At 35.6% G+C, this 20,027-nt stretch overlaps 1 protein-coding gene across 2 annotated transcripts in view; it reads left to right on the forward strand.

Annotated features, from left to right (window-relative positions):
• The first annotated feature begins 8,697 nt into the window (after window positions 1–8,697).
• gulp1b (GULP PTB domain containing engulfment adaptor 1b) overlaps window positions 8,698–20,027 on the forward strand; it is a 93,644-nt gene continuing 82,314 nt past the window's right edge. The window contains exon 1 of one of the 2 annotated variants that reach the window (XM_082136071.1): window positions 8,698–8,946. In XM_082136071.1, coding sequence (XP_081992197.1) covers window positions 8,892–8,946 — 55 coding nt within the window. In that variant the 5' untranslated portion in view covers window positions 8,698–8,891. The remainder of the gene's footprint in view (window positions 8,947–20,027) is intronic. The other variant, XM_082136070.1, reaches the window with a different exon arrangement.

The following is a 20,027-nucleotide window of genomic DNA, read 5'->3' on the forward strand; positions in this document are numbered from 1 at the left end:
ATCTATCTCCATCCCAGCATATCAAATACTTTAGGGGTTTACTTGTCAGAGGAACTTAAATAAGCCAAATTAAATTGAATTACTTAATTTAATTCCATCGGTGTCAAAGTTTAAGATTTTAATGGAATATAGAGTTTGTCAAGATTAGTTTAGTATAGGATATTAATGTTTTCAATGTGGCTTTTGGGCCTACCAGTCAGCCAGTGAGACAAAACATGGTTTAAGCGTTTGGACGCAGCATGGCTTTAGCCTTTAGCATTAGCCTTGGGCACAGCATGGCTTAGCATTGACAATAGCACTTAGCATTAGCCTTGATATTTGAGTTTTAGCCTGTAAATCATATCATCCTGTTTTCCCAAAATGTTCTTTTCATAAACAATGCATCAATCTGCCTTTTTATTTATAAAATCACGTGTTTTCCGATCGTTTACAAACTTAGATTTGTAATTTTGTAATCTTTCTTTCTCTGTTTTCTGTTAGTTTGCTCATTCTCTTCACGTGTTGCTGGTTTCAACAATGGCCGGAAAACATGCGCCTGATTTTAAAACTTTTAGGCTTTACTTTTTTAGCTCTTCATCGATTATTAATTATTTGGAAGATTTTATTCTCACTTGTTTCGTTTCCTGTTGCTTAGGCAAAATAAGGAGATCTTTAAAATCTAATGCACAAGAGTTTTCATTCTTCATCTAGCTACCGCATCACGTTCTAAACAAAGGGCTTTAATTCCGACCCGTAAACAATGCAAACATTTCTTCAACACTTCTATAAAGGGCAGAAAAAGTTTACTTACCATCGCGGCGGAAGAAAGAGAAGATGTTCAAACCTCTTGTTGATTTTAAAATCCCAAATACTTGCTGAAAAGGACATTTCTTGTGAAACTGTTTTGATCTGTTTTGAGATCACGTCCGAGGTCACCATTTTGTAAGGCCCGCTATATTTGGTCCAATCTCCGGTTTGCCAATACACGGGGAAGGTATCACGTGTTCTGTCCTCACTCATGCAAAGTATTGGTTGGTTAAATTTGTAATACATTAATCATATGTATTTACTCGTTAATTCATCTGACTCCATAAATGAAAGGTTTTAATAATATCTGTGCCTCACTAAAAGTGAGCGAATGTTTGACTATTACTTTTAACCATTAAATAAACAATGTCAAACTCAGTTGGAATAATCACATTGTAGCAATTTAATATTTCAGATATCAGAGATCAATTCCACAATCAATTCAAATATCTAGAACATGGTTATACATTGGTTACACCAAAGAATCTTACCCAGCTTGTACCTGAGATAGAGAGAGAGAAAGGGAAATAGAGAGAGAGAGAGAGAGAGAGAGAGAAAGAGAGAGAGAGAGAAACCACCTATCCAATTCCATGTCCAGCCAAGAAGAAGAGACAGAGAGAGTCAGAACACCTTCCTTTATCCTCTGACCAGGTGACATGGGGGATGGGGAAGACCACCCTCAAATGGCTTCTATCCCACAGAAGGGGGGTTGCCTTATCTGGCCTTATCTCTAAACCAGTTTTCTATGAACTTCTATAAACCTTATTTCCCTTTATTTTATCTATCTGGATATGAGATATCTGTACCACTCACTTTGAGACATTTCAAATGACACCAAAAACATAACGGTCAATGTTGAATATTCACATTAAACCATGTTCTTGTGTGAGTTCCTAGTTTCTGAGAGGAAGAAAGGCTGTATTGGGGAGGTCAAATGTTAATCAGCCAGCAGGGCCCTTTTGTCTCATAAATCAGGCCTCAACCAGTATTTTCAGTCTTACAGTATAAAAACCATTAAGTCTATGGAGAGTCCCCACAAAGATAGTAAACCAGACGTGCGAGTGCGAGTGCACGTGCGCGTGTGCGTGTGTGTGTGTGTGTGTGTGTGTGTGTGTGTGTGTGTGTGTGTGTGTGTGTGTGTGTGTGTGTGTGTGTGTGTGTGTGTGTGTGTGTGTGGAGAAAAAAGACATTTCACACAGTAGACAGAACGTAAATTTGATATAAAATGAATGAAAATGTGTTTTGTTGATTTGCAAAAAATCTTTAATATATTTTAATCTGACTCCTATAGTGCTGCTTAGTGGAAACTTTTCTGATGACACACACATTTCCACATATGCACACATGCAGCCACACATACTCACTCATGGTAACAATAATTCAGTAAAGTAAAACCAATGCCAAGAGGGGCACACACACTTCCATAACTGTATATTGTGACAGGAGTGTGGCAAACACCCAAAAGGTGTTTGTAGAGCAGGTGAATCTTACAAATTTCAGATAAACAACAAAAATCACTCCTGATTGCCAGTACTAGGCACTAGGAAGAGATAACATTCTTCAAACCCGGATCTATAATCCATTTGATTCACTCAGCAGCGTTATCAGGCATTTATAATGAGTTAGGTGTTTTTTCAAAACTCATCTAAATTGAACAGTACTGGCTAATGATAATGAAATGCTCTATTGGACCAGGAGAGAAACGTTGGTGCAATTATTTATGCGTTTTTCACTTCCTGCTTTCTAAGCATACATTTAAGATAAGGGGAAATGAAATGCCAATGTTTGAAGGAGGTATTAATCTAAGTACTTGAGAAAGATAAAGTTGCTATTCCACAACTAGAACGCGACGTCCAAGAGACGACACTTCTAAACACTTTGTTTATGATCATTGAATAAATAGGCACAGATATGCATACACACAAACGTCAAAAGATCAAACCCCAAATACAAACTAATTCATATGCAAAACAGCCAGCGCTGTGAATTTATCTTCTTATTTTCCATGTTTCATTCTTTCTTTTGAAAGGGTAACCCCGCCGAGAATAGGTTTTGCTCAGTTATTTATAGAAGACTATGATGAAAAGGCTTAGGGCAAAAAATATTTTCTTCCATCTCTAAGTTCCACTAATACTGCTCTGATTGCACTATAACCGCTATCTGACGAAAGACGTGATTGTGATCTGGCTTCCTGTGTGGCCCTATAAAGACCAGAGGCTTTGGTGTTTTATCACCCCCTGTCTCATATAATTTCCCTGAAGCTCCGTTCCCACTGCCAGAGACAGATACACGGAGGAAACAGGAAGATGAGCGAGGAAAAGCGAGGACTGAAGCTAATGATCTTCCACAGAGTTTAAATGGCATCATTAGCAATGCAATGTGATGAAACTTTCTGACACCCTGCTGCCCAACTCCTCTGTGAAGAACAAATCGATTTTAACCTGACAGACTGATGCTTTTTGTACTGAGCTGAGAGTTAGAGCCATAACAACTCAAGAAATAGATTGGAGTCGAGGTGTAATGTGTGCTGACTGAATTCAACCAAGCTGCAATGGTAAAGTCATCACACAGCTGCCACAGAGAGATAACTACAACTTTGCAAAAGAGTTTGAAGTACTGTTGCATTCCTTGAAAAAAAGTGTGTTAGCTCACAAGGTTATGTATTTCAATTTAAATTATTAAATTTTCTGTATTCATTTTTTCCAACACAGTTGACCGTTCAGTGATGATTGACTTCGAATGCCACCTTTTGCCTAGTCATTGCTTTTCTCTGCCACAATAATGACCTTGAATTATCTCCATTTTGTATATTTCTGTCACAAACTGCTCTGAGACACGAAGGTTGAGGATCCAAATGCAGTGTTTATTGAACAGGGTAATCCAAAGTACAGGCAAGGTCAAACACACAGGCAGTCCATACAAACAAACACAACAAGGCAGGGAACACGGGCAAAAGAGTAATCCACGGAACAGGCAAGAAATCCAAAAACCAAGAGACATGAAACCAGGGAAAATTCTCGGGGAAACCAGGGAAAATGACTTCACAGATGATGAATGATAAAACCAGGCTTATAGGGGTGCACTAAACAAGATAATGAGACACAGGTGAATGTGATAATGGATGAAGAGTCCGGGCAGGGAGTTATGGGAAATGTAGTTTGTAAGGGAATGACAATAGTCTGATGTGGATTGCCCTCTGGTGGCTCTCAAGGCCGTTACAATTACTAATATGTGATTAATTTCCTTAATTTGATTAATTGATTGATACACCAACTAGTTATTCATTTTGATTTATAAAAAACTGATTATCTGTCGATAACAGATATGCAGAACCTATTGTATTTCTTCTTTATTAGCCTGTAGCAATAATATTGCAATAATAAAAAAATCCATGAAAGATAATTTGTTATTATTTATATTTGTATTATTATTGATATTAATAGCAATGTACGTAGTAATTATTGCATTTACATTTTTGTTGTTTGGCTATGTAAATTGCAAATTTATTTGTATTTTTGTATTACTTTTGAGCTTCAAATGCTACAGTATGAGTTTGACAACTGAGAATGAATAAAAGGGTAATTTATGCAAACAATGTGTAAATAAGCAAGTTTTACATGTTAAACAATGTGTCATGACCTTTATCGGTACACCCTATAAAATATAAAATAATCTATAAAAGTAATAAGATAACCATACTACTAAAATATACACATACTTATGAGTTTAGTTTAAAAAATATCCGTCAATCACTAAGCAAAATATCACAAACTAAAATGTGACTGAGGAAAATACATTTATAATGCAAAATGTCCATTATGAGTCATGCATTCATAATGAGATCTGTTGTCTCTCTCTGTTCTAATGATTATCACTCTGATGTGTTTTTAAATGACAAGCTGAGGCAGAAGAATGAGACAGAATCCTATTAGCAGAGTGTTTTAATGGACTTCTTGTTTATGAGGTCTGATACAAATGAAGAGAAGCTGTTAAATGAGGTTGCTCTAGGCGGATCTTTAGCGGGATCAGACAGGAGAGAGACTCATTATAAGACATTCTGTCTGATTTACTGCTGTCTGGCCATCGGCTAACACCAACTCTCCCATGCATGGCTGATTATTTACATCTGTGTCATGTCTGCTCATGTGAATTTATTCGCAAGCATGCTCATATGCATGAGGGATGCTTGATTTAGTTCTCTTTTTAGATGCGATGTGAGTCCATTACAGACAGAAGGATGTGATTATAATCACACATTGTGTTTTAGATGTACATATATTCATAGATACCTGTATGGCTGTGGCCTAACTTTGGCATGCATGAAATCAAAACAGTGAATCCTGGAAAAAAATGCTTAATTCTAAATCCAAGCATCTGATATTATACACATTGGATATGCAAGTCAGACTTCTGCCTTCTCTTCATTGATTGGTTACTTAAACCATGTGACACAAATAATTGATGCACTTGCTTGACAATATATTTGGGGCCATGGTTTAACACAGGGGGGAAAGAAGCACAGTTACCTATTAATTCCAATAAAAAAAATATTGTTGATATATTGTTGCATAAAGATATATATATATATATATATATATATATATATATATATATATATATATATGTATATGTATGTGTGTGTATGTATGTATATAGTTTAAAAATATATATGTGTATAATGTATATATGTATAGTTTAAAAATATGTATATATGTATGTTTTTATATAAAAACAAAAAAATAAAATAAAATAAATCTGCAGAAAAATTTCTGCATGACTACAGCAGACCTTGTTTTTCAGATTTAATAACAGATAAAATAGTTAATTAATTTGGATGGGATTGTTTTCTCCAACAGGCTTAATTGAAGGCAATAAATTATTAAATAAATATAATATTGTCAGTATGTTTATAGATTATCAGCAAAATATACTGTATCATATTGATAACAAAAAATAAATAATTGTTTGAGTGTACAATGTAAAAATTATATGATCAATAAGGTATGACAAGGTTTTACATTGCTTTAACTCATCAAAATAAGTTAAGCAATTTCTACTTTTTTCACAAGTCAGTTTAATGTTATTTAAGTTGAACTGACTTAATCGTCTAAGCTGATTGTACTTAAAAAAAAAATTACACTGTCATTTATTTTTACAGTGTAGCTTTCTCCACATTGATTTTGTGACATTTTCTTTCACAGCTGTTTACTTAAAACTATTTGATTCAAAAAGGGCAAGAACTAAGAAGTGTTAGAGATTGTGGGAGCTTACTTGATAAAAGTAAGATGGGAAAGGAGAAGAGAGGAGGCTATGATTTAGTCATTCTTGGCCCAACCTGTTAAGCCTATTCAAAGTGTCTGTATTTAAATGTGTCATTGCATGGTGAGCTTAGGAGAATTTTTAGAAAGATTTTGAGACTAACCGCACTTCAATGCTTTAAAATAATGAATGAATAATGATTTCCCTGAGCGGGAGTAGATTAGTTATTGTGATTCATTAAGGACTGTTGAAAAAATACAAACACAAAGCCAATACCTGCTGTAATGAAAATAGACCAGGAAACGAATAGAAGAAAAGAGGAAATCACAGCTCTGAGGGCTGTTGAATACACAATTTCATTTCCACGGCTTCAGATATTATACATTACATAACATATGCATTTAGAATTACACCATTTTATGTTTAAAGGTTGTACATGGATGAGTGAATCAGGATGGACAAATCAACAAAAATGCACATTTGCTATTACATAAATATCATAGTCCCTCATAGGCCGTCAATCACTATTTCATTCCTTAAATTGTACCTTTAACTGTTTATTTATATAACAAATATTTGCTTAACATAATTATGCAGTATAATACAAAAAAAATAAAAAACACAGTATTTCAGAACATAAACCGTTGAACATTTGAGTGTGCTGTGCATTGGTAAACATATGTTTTCCTCTCGGAGCGGAAAGTTAAATTGATTGCAAATATGTTGTGGTTGACAAATGACAAATGGAAACCAGGTTTTCGAACATTCTTCCTGAATGGCACACATTATTGATTAGACACACAAGAAGAGACAGAGATTGTTTATTCTAAAAATTAAGAGGCACAGATGTGCAGAGAGATCAAGACGTCACATAGATGCAGGTGAAGGGAGATCACGCACGGATTGCTTTCACACTTTCTGATTAGCAGCTGCACCTGCAAGCCAGTAGTGTTGCTGCTATTGCACCAGATGAACTGTTTAAAAATCTGAACAAAGGTAGATGCACTCTAATAAGTGACAGTTCTAATAGCTCCTAGAGAATGAGAGTCATTTGTTTGGGCTAATAATAATTTGAGCAGTTATATTTAACCCAAGGTGATGTGGTATTTTGGATTTTAAATCTCAGGTATTTGTTCTTAGAAAATGTTCAGGGCTGGTGATTTCTGTGACATTCATAGTACATGCAAATTAGTCCTCCAACAAACAAAAACAATCAAATAATTGTACAGTCTCCTGACGTTTTTATTATACTGCACATCTTTTATAGTCACTTAGTTTAATGTTGCATGGTAAAGTTTAATGTTTTAATGGTGTAATATTCAAAGAATAGATCAACCAAATATATCATTGTAAACTTATCTTCCTGGCGTCATTTTGAACCCCATATTATTTACGTTTTATGAAATGCAACAGGAGATACTAGGCAGAATATCAAAGCTGCTCTTGATGGTGACTAATACTTACTGTAGAATACACAAGTAATATGGAATATTTTATGATATTTTTATAGTGCTTCCTTTTTGGAGGCCGACAGTATAAATTACAGTCCGCATTTCTTATTGTCACAATCCTCAGTCACCTCACACTACATTTCCCAGAATCCCTCCAGGCTCACACATGCACACACTCATCTACATCACACCTGTTCGTATTCATTTCATCATCTCTGTGTATTTAGTGCCTTTATTTTTGGTTGTTGTTTGCTGTTGTGTATGCTATATGCACACTGTTATGCCTGTCTGCTGCTTTGTTTTATTTAATCCTGTTTATATTTGTATCCAGTCTTCGTCTGTCTTTTTTATCGACCTGATTACTGGCTATAATCGCATTGTAGAAGAAACATGGTTGGGAACTTTAAAAGTCAGTCCATATATGGTTGTTTTTAAACCTACCAACATATTTTGCATGCCTATCTTTGTTGAACTAAAACTTTTAATACTTCTTAATATAATTTTTTTTCTTCATTTAATCCTTTTTTGTTGAAATATTGGTTAGTAGCATATCATTTATTAAACTGTACATCTGCAGCTAAATTGTGCAGCATTATATCACAGCTTTGGACACTCTGAGCGCCTTACACCCCTAACCATTTACAGGTATACAGTTGGGCTATCAATATCAAACAACTAAAATAATATTTAGATGAGCTGGGAGGCCAATGCAAGAATTACTCTATATCCTAATTAAAGGACAAAGGTGGACATTGGTGTAAAGAAAATCAATCTGTAACACTTTATTTATCCTTGTTGCACATCATAAATACTGATATATTTACTCCAAACAGGACATATTAAAAGGCATACGGTAATAAAGTACACATGGGCAGGGCAGTGATAAACTCTATAAAGGTTAGAATCCAATACACACAATACTCACACATAAATAAGTAGTCATACCAGAAATTGGTCAATCCCCATTCCCCTTACACATGATCCACTTCACGAAACACACTGTTTCAATCGTTATGGGAATTATTGTAAATAAGTAAAACAATATTGTAATGCATTACTTTTAAAAGTAACTTTCCCCAACACTGCTTCTAAGTTCTAAGACACCATAGAACGCCCAGTTTGATTGAACAGCCCCTGAGGTCTCCTTTTCTGTTTGCACAGAAGATGGAAACTACACGAGGTGAGCAAACGATGACAACATTTTGTCATGTTCAACAGTTGATTATATGTACACTATTTCAGTGATAGTGCGCGGTCCCTTTAATGAAGACAGCACGTCGTACGTTCCTGTGAAAAAAGCGGCGTTTTAAATGCCCGGTTGACGTCATTAAACTTTTTAAGCGGCTCGAGTGCGCGCTGAGGGGAAGGCACACACGCGCGCGCTACTCGCTGCAGATGCGACTGGACGGGTTCAGGTTTGCGGGGAATAACTACAAAATCAACCTTCCTTGTAAGTTAATTTCTCTTTCTTTAAATAGATTATTATTGCGGTGAATATATGGTTAATTGATTTTATTATATGAATGTTTTAAAGAGAGCAGAAGCATAAGTAGTTCGCTTGAGTAGATCTGTTGCGTGCTGTTTACAAAACAGATGTTTTACGCGTCACATTTATTCTATAATTGTCATGCTATATTTCACTTCTGCTATAGAATAGATAACAATCAAAAGGAAACATTAATTTTCTAATATTTTTATGGTAAAACATGTTCATTTACTTTATAGAATGGCAGGTGTATTGGTGAAACTCGTGCATGCCATGCGCGTGTATATTTGATCGCCGTGTTATAAAGTTAACAGGCTACTGTTGTTCAGTTCACCGGGCTTAACTGTTCCGTGGTTTGCTGCACTTTTCTGTTGTGCATTAGCCAAATCTATTGACCCAGAGCTCAGCCACCGACCCCAGCAGTGACACAGACAGAATAATGTTCATAATGATATTGCTGACACTGTATCCCGCGTTTGCTGCCCTTGACAGAGGAAAACGAGAGAACAGCATAATGACATTCTGACATTCTCAGGCAAGCTAATGTTGTTGTGCTTTAATAACTGTGGCTGCCAGACTCTTTTCACAGACTGTAAATCCATTTGCTTCTGAGAATTTCAGTCAAATGTGAACGTGCTAAATAAATGCACCTTCATGCTCCACATATGATTTAATTAAAATTGAAAATGCACGATTAAACCAGGTGAACTAATGTGATATGAACAGTTCACATGAAATAAAAATTCTGTAATTTACAAACCTATTCCAAGGTAAGCTGCTCCTGTCCATACTCCCAATAATGCACAATAAAAGCATCCATTTAGCTTTGTGTAATAATAACAACAAGTCTTCTGGACCCATACCATACAGTAACCTGTATGCAGAACAGATTGAAATAGTTTGTAATTACCAGAAATCGATCCCTCAATTAGTCAAGATACAATAAATGCCGTTTGACATTAACATGCTTGACATGTGATGCATATTTGTGATGGTTAATAACTGTCCCCAGCAGAATAGTGTCAAACATTTGTGATGTATGACAGCTTTCGCATAGATCCAGAGAGACATGCTGCCACTAGCAACTCAAGCGGCCATTTCAAGCACATGATATGTTTATTTTATATCATGGATTATACATTATTTGAACTTATTTAATATGTCATCAGAACTCCATCTGGAACTCCATAACATTCAGGGTATTTACATGCAAGAAAGGTTCAACCATATTGGGCTGGTGCAATGCCAGGGAAGATTTTTAGTCTTTTAGTATTTTCTCCCACACAAATCTATAAATGGAAGTAGATTACAACTATACTTTTATGGTACTTTTTGGAGCTTAATAGCCACTGGTGACTGTGGTGCATCATTTCCATTTCGTAAAATATCTTGTTTTTTGTTTAACTGAAAATAGAAAATCAAATGGGTTTTAAATGGCATAAGGCTTAGTAAATTATAGCAGAAATATCATGTTCTGGTGAACTGCTCCTTTAATTTGCAAAGGTCTTTCGTGAGGATGCATATATTTTTGCCATATTCTTAAAGAGCCATGTGTCATTTACATAGGCAAGACATTTACATAAGGCTTTGAATGCATTTTAAATTCATTTGGAATGATTATCAGGACATGGATAAAAATAAATAAAAAAAATTATTAACACTGATCTGCAGGTGTCGTTCAATTAAAATAGATATTAAAATTAAGAAAATCACATAAATGGTTTAAGTTGTCTTGCATATGCATACTGTATGTAAATACCCTTCACAAGACACCAATGTCTTGCATTTCTTGGACGTGAGATTATTTATGAAATTCCAGTTTAATCTTAGGAGAAAGCATGAGCCCTGTCAGCGTCACATGCTTCAATATCTGTTTCCATACAGTATCTACAAAAATCGATGCTGTAATGTAATGACATCATGATCCTCAACAGGTATTTCTCATATAAGAATATGTGAAATCCTTCTTTGGAGCCATGTCCAGCAGGACATATAATCTACTCATAATCATTGCTGTCAATAATGGATTGCTATTGCTTGATTTGAAGAATTTACTTATCCTGTACTTGAGTGGTTTGTTTCCAATACCGGTGTTTGGTTCTGTTCTTTATTGGGTCTTATGGGATTCGGTTTTGGCATGGGATTTGGACTCAAGAATGGTTATAGTTTGGTCTGATGGCCTTCATCAAATGCTGTCCCATGGTAACCTGATTGCCTTTGTCTTAGGAGAACTGATATGAACACTGTACACTGATTACTTCCTGAAGGAAGCAAAGCACACACTTTTTAGAGAGCATATTCTTGTATAATCAAGTGCTTCTTCAACCCGTAAAAGTGTGAGAATGGTTTTATGAGTATGCAGTCAAAACGAATGAGGTTCAGGAAGAATTTGAGTAAGATTTCTCTTTTAAATATTAAGTGTGTAATTTTTTGATTTTACAACATTCTATGCAGAAACAATTATAAAAAATTGTATGTCTATTTCCCTTAAAAACACTGTGATGCTATCTAAACATTGCAGTGTTCGCTGCACCACTTTTTGAATCCATTTCATCACCTCAGTAAAAAGCGTGTCTGATTGAATGTGAGAAATGTGAATTGAATGTGAGAAAAATAATGCCAAGACAACATGACTTTCTCACAAATTCATGAACCAATGACTCTTAAGAGCTAGTTCTTTTAATGAATCAGCCTCACATACTCATGAGTTATCTGTATGAATCAGTTTGATAAACCATTCACTAAATGAACTGAATTGAACCCTTCAGAGAAGTTACTGCATTAAACATCTGGTTCAATGAAATCAGCAGCTACCATACATGCAACCAAATAATCCATTTAAAATTGGATTGATGGCTCAGTCAGACTGAAAAGTCATGTAAACGATTCAATCCGATTGAGCTTGATACGAATGAAAAGTCAGGGGGTGCATGGTGTAGATCTTAAAGGGGTCACGGATGGCCATTTTCCAAAAGTTGGTATGATTCTTTAGGGTCTTCGTGTAAAGTTTGTAACATACTTTGGTTAAAATTCATCAATGGTTGTGTAAAACACCCTTTTTACCTCCTCAAAAACATTTTGGGATTTTTTTCATTGTATGGTGTTTATCTCCACACACTGCAAAGAAACATTTATATGCAAACACCATATAAAAGTGAATTTTGCATCCGATGACTCCTTTAAATAACCAATTTAACAGGGAATTTCAGTGACAATATTGCTGTGACTTTCTGAATGTGGTGACCTGGCACTGCACATGCACTGAAGTTTTGCTCAGAAAATATGTGAATATATGTGAATTAGATTGCAAAGGTTAGGGTAACATATAAACAAAACTTTCAGAATCTGAAATCAGATTAATTCGGATTGACATAAATTACATTAAGGTGCACATTTGTTTTGTAATATAAGTAAAATAAAAAATAAATGAATTAAAAATGAATAGTAAAATAAATATTAAATGTATAAAAATTATAATAAATGTTACATTCTCACAGAGACATATATTTTAACCCTGCACAGGCTCAAACACTCATGATAAAGTACACCTCAAATGACACATAATTTGAATGACAAATAGGTTGCAATGTTTTGTCTAGCGAGATCTGAGCCTCTGAATTTACCCTAGATTAGGTTTGTTTTTCCTTAGTGCACAGGGAAGTATTTATTGTGTTTGTCAGCAAGTTTCACCCTGAGCATGAGCAAATTAGCAACATGTCCTTAGTTGCCCAATGGAAACATTCCCATGGAATACTAATTTAGCAAAAGTTGAGTGTTATTTCCTCTTTGATAACTACAGCTTTTATCACCACATGTTTTGCAACTTGCATGCAAATTGATATATGAAAATATTTCAAAAGATGACACAAATTCATCCTTAACAGATGTTTCTGGCATTTTGATCTTCAGAAACATAGAAATTACCATATATACGCATTCTAAGCTCTGCTCTTGTTTTCCAGACATTGATTACTAACTCTGCCCCTTAGTTGTAATTGTCAACATCACTTTTGCTTTCTCAAACAGCATTCGGCATGCACAAAATAGAAAAGAACGTGCAATACAAAGACTGAATGCTGAGCGGGTCCACTGCTTCCATTCAGAACATCCAGACAGAGATAATCACTCAATGGCATCTGATGCTTCATTTCCTGTCAGTGAATCAGCATCTGACTTCGTGTCTGCGTGCTGTCTCTTCCAAATTAGATTTGAGTTTTTTGAGCTTTAAATTGTAATTGACTGGAGCAGGTGCTGCATGAGTCTAATGAGTTGTCCATTTGATTCCACTGAAGCGTAGAAACCAATAGGCTTCCGTTTAAACTGAAAATGTGAATTTTAAGTAAAGCAACAAGCGTAAAGCTTTTGTATGAGGAACAGGTCCATTCCTGATTTAGCTCACAAATCCTATGATTCTTTACAAACCTGTCCAGAGTGGTGCCCTATCGATCTAAAAATAAATGAGTAAACAAGTTATGGCCAATTCTTCATTTTTATTTGCCTGCTTAATGTCATTTTGTTATTAGGAATGTTTGTATTGATGCATCTGGGTATGTGTGACTTATAACACAGCCATAATAAGAAACCGTAAGCTTGTGCTTTTACAGATGTGTGTGATTATGGTAATATGCTGTATAATTATATACGTGTGAGGTGAGGTGGCAGGCAAATGACCTGTAGAAAAAACTCTGTAACACTTTACAATAAGGTCTCATTTTTCAACTTTAGTTAATAAAATGTTCATGTTCCTTTTACACATACATTAATAAATGCTGTAGAAGGATTGTTAATTCTTAGTTCATGCTAACTAATGTTAACATATAAAACCTTATTGTAATGTGTTACCAAATTCTCCGAATTGAACTGCAAAAATAATGTTTTAAAAACAGTTTCCAGAACACTTCCCTATCTGTCATTGAATGATGACTGCAGAGAAATCTCTAACCTTAATTTTGGTCACGGCTAGTCTTGAAAAACGAAGACAATTTGACGGTCATCGTAGGAGAAGTCACACTGCAGGACTGTGAGTCAAATCTTCTGACACTGCCAGAATTTTGTCAGAGGTGAACTTTTATCGCAATGGTCATTAATCAGCTGTCGGTGAACATGTCAAACTAACGATCAAGGACTTCAGATTTTAGCCCAGGATCATAGGAGTCTTTTAGGATTTGCAAAATTTGTCTCAGACGGCCAAATCGTGGCCAAAATCGCACAGTGTGCACCCGGCTTTTGTCTCTTCAGCATTCTGAAACAAACAGTACCTCCGTCACTTTTTAGGGTAATCGACCTACGAATGCCTTACTTATAGTTAAGCTGGGATTGGACAAAACGAAATATTTTATAACAAGGAAAAAAAGCAGCACCCTGTAACCCGAACCGGGCCAAAATCCAAGCATGGAGCTCTTCTCCTCGGACAGCACGGCAAATATGCATATGTTATATCTGACAAATTTTATTTTGCAGCCAGTGTCGTATAGCAACTCTCCGTAGGCTTGCGAGGTGGAAAAAACAAACTCTAGTCAGGCCAATCATATCATGTATAGAGTCGGTGGGCGGGCTTAACATAATGACGGCAGAGTTGTGACGGTTCCACGTGATTTCCCTGCTACTTGGCTGCTGCTGCTGGCGAACAGCAGCCTTTCAAATCGACTTTGGCTGCGTCTCTTGAAGACTTGGAGTTAAGCTTTTCTTTGAGAAAAGAACAAAGAACGGCACTGAAGTCATTCTTAAAAAAGGAAGATGTGTTCTGAGTTTTGCCGACCGGATACGGCAAAAGTTTAATCTATCTCAACTAGCTCCACTGGTGGGAAAACGCTCTGGTTGCAGAGGGAATTTGAAAGACAACCGTTTATCCCGCCCCTCGGATTGAGCCCTGCCAATGGTGTGTTCCCAGACCCAACATCTTGATGTGGGTCTGGCTTGTCAGGCTAAAATGTACCAGTTACTCTTCAAAATGTATTTGAATGGAGAACTGTGGCTGTCAAGCTCTCAAATGACAAAAAGCACTACGAACTTGTCATGAATGTAGTCCACACAACTTGTGCGTTGCATTCCAAGCCTTCTCAAGCCATACAATAACTTTGTCTGAGGAACGATTGCATGTCACATGTCTGACCACTATGTGGCAAGTTTAAATACACAGAAGTGTGAAAGATAAATTTGAGCTACAGAAGAGGGGAAGATTAATTTTAGGGTTTGAAATGAACTTTTTCACTCAAAAAGCCAATTTCTCTACTAAATTTCTCTGCCAATATTATGTTTTTTTCCCCGTTATGTTTTACGACAGATACCATACAAATGAAAGGGTAGTCCCATAAACTGAATCCTACCAGTTGCAAAATTCTTTGCAAATATAGCCAAAAACTCCAAAATTAATGTTTAATGATAAACCCATTTAAGATTAGCGGACATGATGTCAGTTCATTCATTCAGATGTTTCTTCAAAAAAGTTTTCTCAGACCCAAGGTGTCTGATAAAGATAATGAAAATCATGCATGATGATAAACATCTTATGCCCTTCGCATCATTACTGTATTCTGATGGCAAATGGTTTCTTTGCTCCTTAATGTTTTTGTGTGTGCACATAGCAATCTCTGATCACTTTGTGTGAGCGATGCATGTGCTTCAGTGAAGACAGAGCATTAATATTGAATGGTGAATCAACTGACTGGACTGCATTCACTGTAAAAAATAAAATCTTTACAAAACGGTCAATGACTGTTATAAAAAAATAAAAAGCTGTTATAAAAAAATAAAAGCAGCTACGGCTGCCAAACAAAAACCGAAAAAATTAAGTAAAATATCCTAATTTAAATGCAGTGCAAAAAACCTTTTACAGAAATTTTCCTTAAATGTTTTACAGAAAAACACTGTTATTTTACAGCTATTTCCTGAATTATTATGATCAAACACCTTCACTGTAAAAAAAGTCAAATGACTGTCAGCAATGGCTGCCATGCAAAAACCGTAAAATTAATGTAAAATATCCTAATTTAAATAAGTGCAAAATACCTTTAAAGAAATCTTCATTAATCTTTTTTAACAGAAACACAGTTATTTCACATTTATTTTCTGAATTTTTTACTGAAAAACATGCAGTTAACTACATGCATGATTTGCTGTGACTATTTGTTACTGCATCAGCAACACAGTTACTGTCTGTTAAATAAAGCAACATGCAGCATATCATCGGTGTTTCTCTGCTCATCCTGGAGTGAAGCTCAGGCTCTACTCTTCAATACAATGGTGACACACAAAACACACCACACAGAAACACTTTACATCCCAACAGAACATTTAAACACTAACAGATCTCTCAGGATCTCAGCATCTTCACTTATTACAATCCAGACTTTATTTCTTTCATACTAACATTCTTATTGAGAATTAACAGTGGTTTAGAAGTTGAAGTTTTATTGAAAAGAATAAAGTTTGATGTCACCATGATGGAGATCAGTGTTTGCTTTAGTTGGGCTCTTGACCTTTTAGTTTTTTAACATAAGCTTTTCTCTGGCTGCTCTACCTGTGTGTCTCTGATGCATATTTGTTATGGTAGGAATCCAAGAGAAACTCAGATCAGGTGATGTTATTCACTTTTTAGTGATAATAGTAATGTAGTAGTTGCTTGCTTCATTAATACGACCTGAAGTGTAATATCTGATTAAGTCGTTAAATATTAGTTGTTCATTTTGCATGACAAAACTGCTATAGAAGATCCTGCAGTGCTGTGATACTCAGATTTGATGAAGTCATTATACAGAAAATGTTTTGACAGGATCATGTAGACTCACTCAGACATCAAGAATCAGCGTATGAATCGCAACAATGGTGACAGTGAAAAAAAAATCTGATCAACTCTGAACTACTATAAAGTCACAAAAAGGCTTTGTTGGTTGTCACCATTGTTGAGATTCATATGTTGATTCTTGATGTCTCTATACTACTAAAAAAAAATGAACCAGCCCACAACTTTTTCTGTATAATATTATTTTATTTTTTTTATTTCAGATTGTTATAATACTGATGCCACAATATTTCAAGGGTCATGTGAAAAATTATGACATTATAGACTTTGAATAAAGCTAAATTCCTTCTACATATTATATAATCTAAACCAATATATTCAGAGATTTGACTGTCATATCAGTGAATCAGATCATCATATGATGACTATAACATCACCAATGAATGACCAAGATCATCTGATAATTTCTACTGCATTTATTGCTATAACAAATGTGTATCAAATACACAGTTAAAGCAGCTGGAGAAAAACTAGAGTTAAAAACTCATGAGCCCAACTAAAGCAGACACTGATCTCAATCATGGTGACATCAAATTTATTTTAAAGTTTTTTACACTTTATTTAAATTAGCATATTTTACTTTAATTTTATGGGTTTTGTTTGGCAGCCGTAGCTGCCAGTCATTTGACCCTTTTTTTAACGATTTTTTTACAATGAAGGTATTTGATCATAATAATGCAGGAAATACCTGTAAAATAACAGTGTTTTTCAGTTTATTTAATTTAGGATGTTTTACAGTTTTTTTGGGGGGCTGACAGTCATTTGACCATTTTTTCATTTAACTGTTTTGTTGCTGTTTAATTACAGATTATATTTGTAATTTTACATACATTATGTAATTTAAGAAAACAGAAAAATACTGTATGAAAAATACAATACATTTCCTGTATAAAAAATGTGAATTACTGGAATTTGTCATTAATGTCACAATACCTCAAATAACAGCTGAACTTTTATTTTACAGATATTATTAGTAATTTTACTGTGTTTTGAGTACAATTTAAAATGAAAGAAAATGATCGTCAAAAAATCTGTTATTTTCTGTCAAATTTGTATATATATTTTTTTTTTACAGTGTACACGGTTTTAACGCACACCTTTCAGCCAATCAGTATTCAGACGGACCATGGCATGATTAATTGTATTGACTGATTTAGGAGAATTTTGGAATTCTTTATTTGGGAGAACACTAATGTGGTTTTTACTGTACATGCTGATTAATTGCCTTAGATGATCGTTTAGCTAAAGAGACAGGGATCTGTTTAATTACTTGTATGAACAGTCATTTGGATGTGATTCACACATCTGAATTAGAGAAAAGGGACAGATTTCATTAAGTCCCATTGTGTATCTCAAGTGGTCTCAAGGACCTGCATTAGTCTTTTTCTGTTTTCTGTGACTGATCTCATAACCGATCAACTGGAGTGAACAGCTGGTGTGGGTTGAATTATTTCATGCATTTATTCTTCAGGAGGACGTGATATGCCCTACCGGGAATTTACTGTTATTTTGATCATGGTTGTGGTCCAGAAATGTCCCCAGTTCTATCATAGGGCTGTCATTATTGCACCATAATTCTGTCACAGACTACATGAAAGGAAGTTATTAAAGCCTGGTGCTCATGGTCACAACAAAATATAAGTGATTTATACAGTGCTTTCTCTTCAGTGCTATAATTAAGCATTTTGACACTCACTGAACCCTCATGAAATTGTTGAATTAGCCTTTTGTTGGATAAATGTTACCTAAATAAACATTATATATTACACTGCTATTTATATTTCATTTTGAGAATGTTTCTTCACCCTGATCTTGAAAAAAAACTGTGTTAATGAACTAATTTCCATTCAGTAAATTGGCAGAAATGTCTCTCCTCCTTTGAAGCTTTGTTATTCCATTTCTATAGCATTAAGATAGATTAAGAATAAGAAGATATCAATAGCAGCTATAGGCATTGGGACTAAAATGGTAATGGTGAAGGGTTTGTAGACAGATAGTAGATTAGCTTCCAGAAAAATGATGGAAAATGGAAACAAAAGGATTATTGTAAAGCTAGTTCACTATACATAATTTATTTTTCAAGTGAAATCTGATCCGTTTGTTCAGGCAATATTTGGCGTATGTACATCGGTTGCTAGTAACGTAAGAGATTTTCTCAGAGCTGTCAGTGTAGAAAGAGAGGAAGGAAGACTGGGAATTTTCCCCTGCCCTTGTCTATCATGACATCTCACTGCATTGTTGAACTCAAGAGACACATGAAAGAACATAAGTGGTTGTTTCACACATTCATGTGTACTTTAAAACTGCTAACTCATTCACTCATTTACTACTCACTAGATAGTGAACATTGTTCGCTATATGAGGAAAGAGAGAGCAAAAATGAGTGTATTTGGTCTATATTGCACACTTTGCATTTTTGTTGTTGTTGTGCATTAATGTTTTATTTTTGTACTATTACAGTTTTTTTCGATTGCTAAACGACAGTGGGCACAACTGGAGTCACATGTGCAAAACTCTAACTACAGTCTGCACAGCAGCAGTTCATGTGGACCAAACTCTAGTTCGTTTTTCATTGCTTGAACACAGTTCCCTTTCGAAAGGGAACTCTACACTACGTCAGAATGACGCTATGGGGAACGCCTCAGGCGTGACAGGTGTCTGAAATCAAATATCAACTCACGGCAATCATGTTGACCGGCGACAGCCCGTGAATCATCAGCTTGATTAACGCGCGACCAGGATGTAAAAAAGGGAGCCTTGAAAACATGACAACATCTTTTCGTCTTCAGGGACTGTTTGTCTGTTTAAGAGAATATCGCTTTGAAGAGGCATTAAGAGCACGCACGGCTCTCGAGAGAGCCTCTTGTGCAAACTGTGAGCGTGTTTCATTTGAAGAAACGCTCCGCTCTCGTCTGACCCTTTTTTTCGAGGGAGGAGGGTCAGCATTTGAGCCCTATGGTGCACGCGATCTGTGAAATAATACTGTTGGGTGCGAGGCATTCACAGCCAGCTCCTGAGGGTGCTGGCAGTGTTCATTGAAAATATCTCTGCGCGCGTGCATCCGTGCACTTTCGGATGTTTCAACCTAGCACCTGTTGACTTTCTTCTCGAGGGATGAAAGCCAAATATATTTTACGGCTCGAATCTCGCGTTTGCCTAGGCAGTGTGTAGATTATGAGACCATAAATAATAATAATTAAGACAGTATTGTCTGGTGATTATGGCTGCAGCCTACCATCCAGAC

The sequence above is a fragment of the Leuciscus leuciscus genome (genome assembly GCF_965113295.1).
Source record: "Leuciscus leuciscus genome assembly, chromosome: 14".
In the NCBI taxonomy this organism is placed as follows: domain Eukaryota; kingdom Metazoa; phylum Chordata; class Actinopteri; order Cypriniformes; family Leuciscidae; genus Leuciscus; species Leuciscus leuciscus.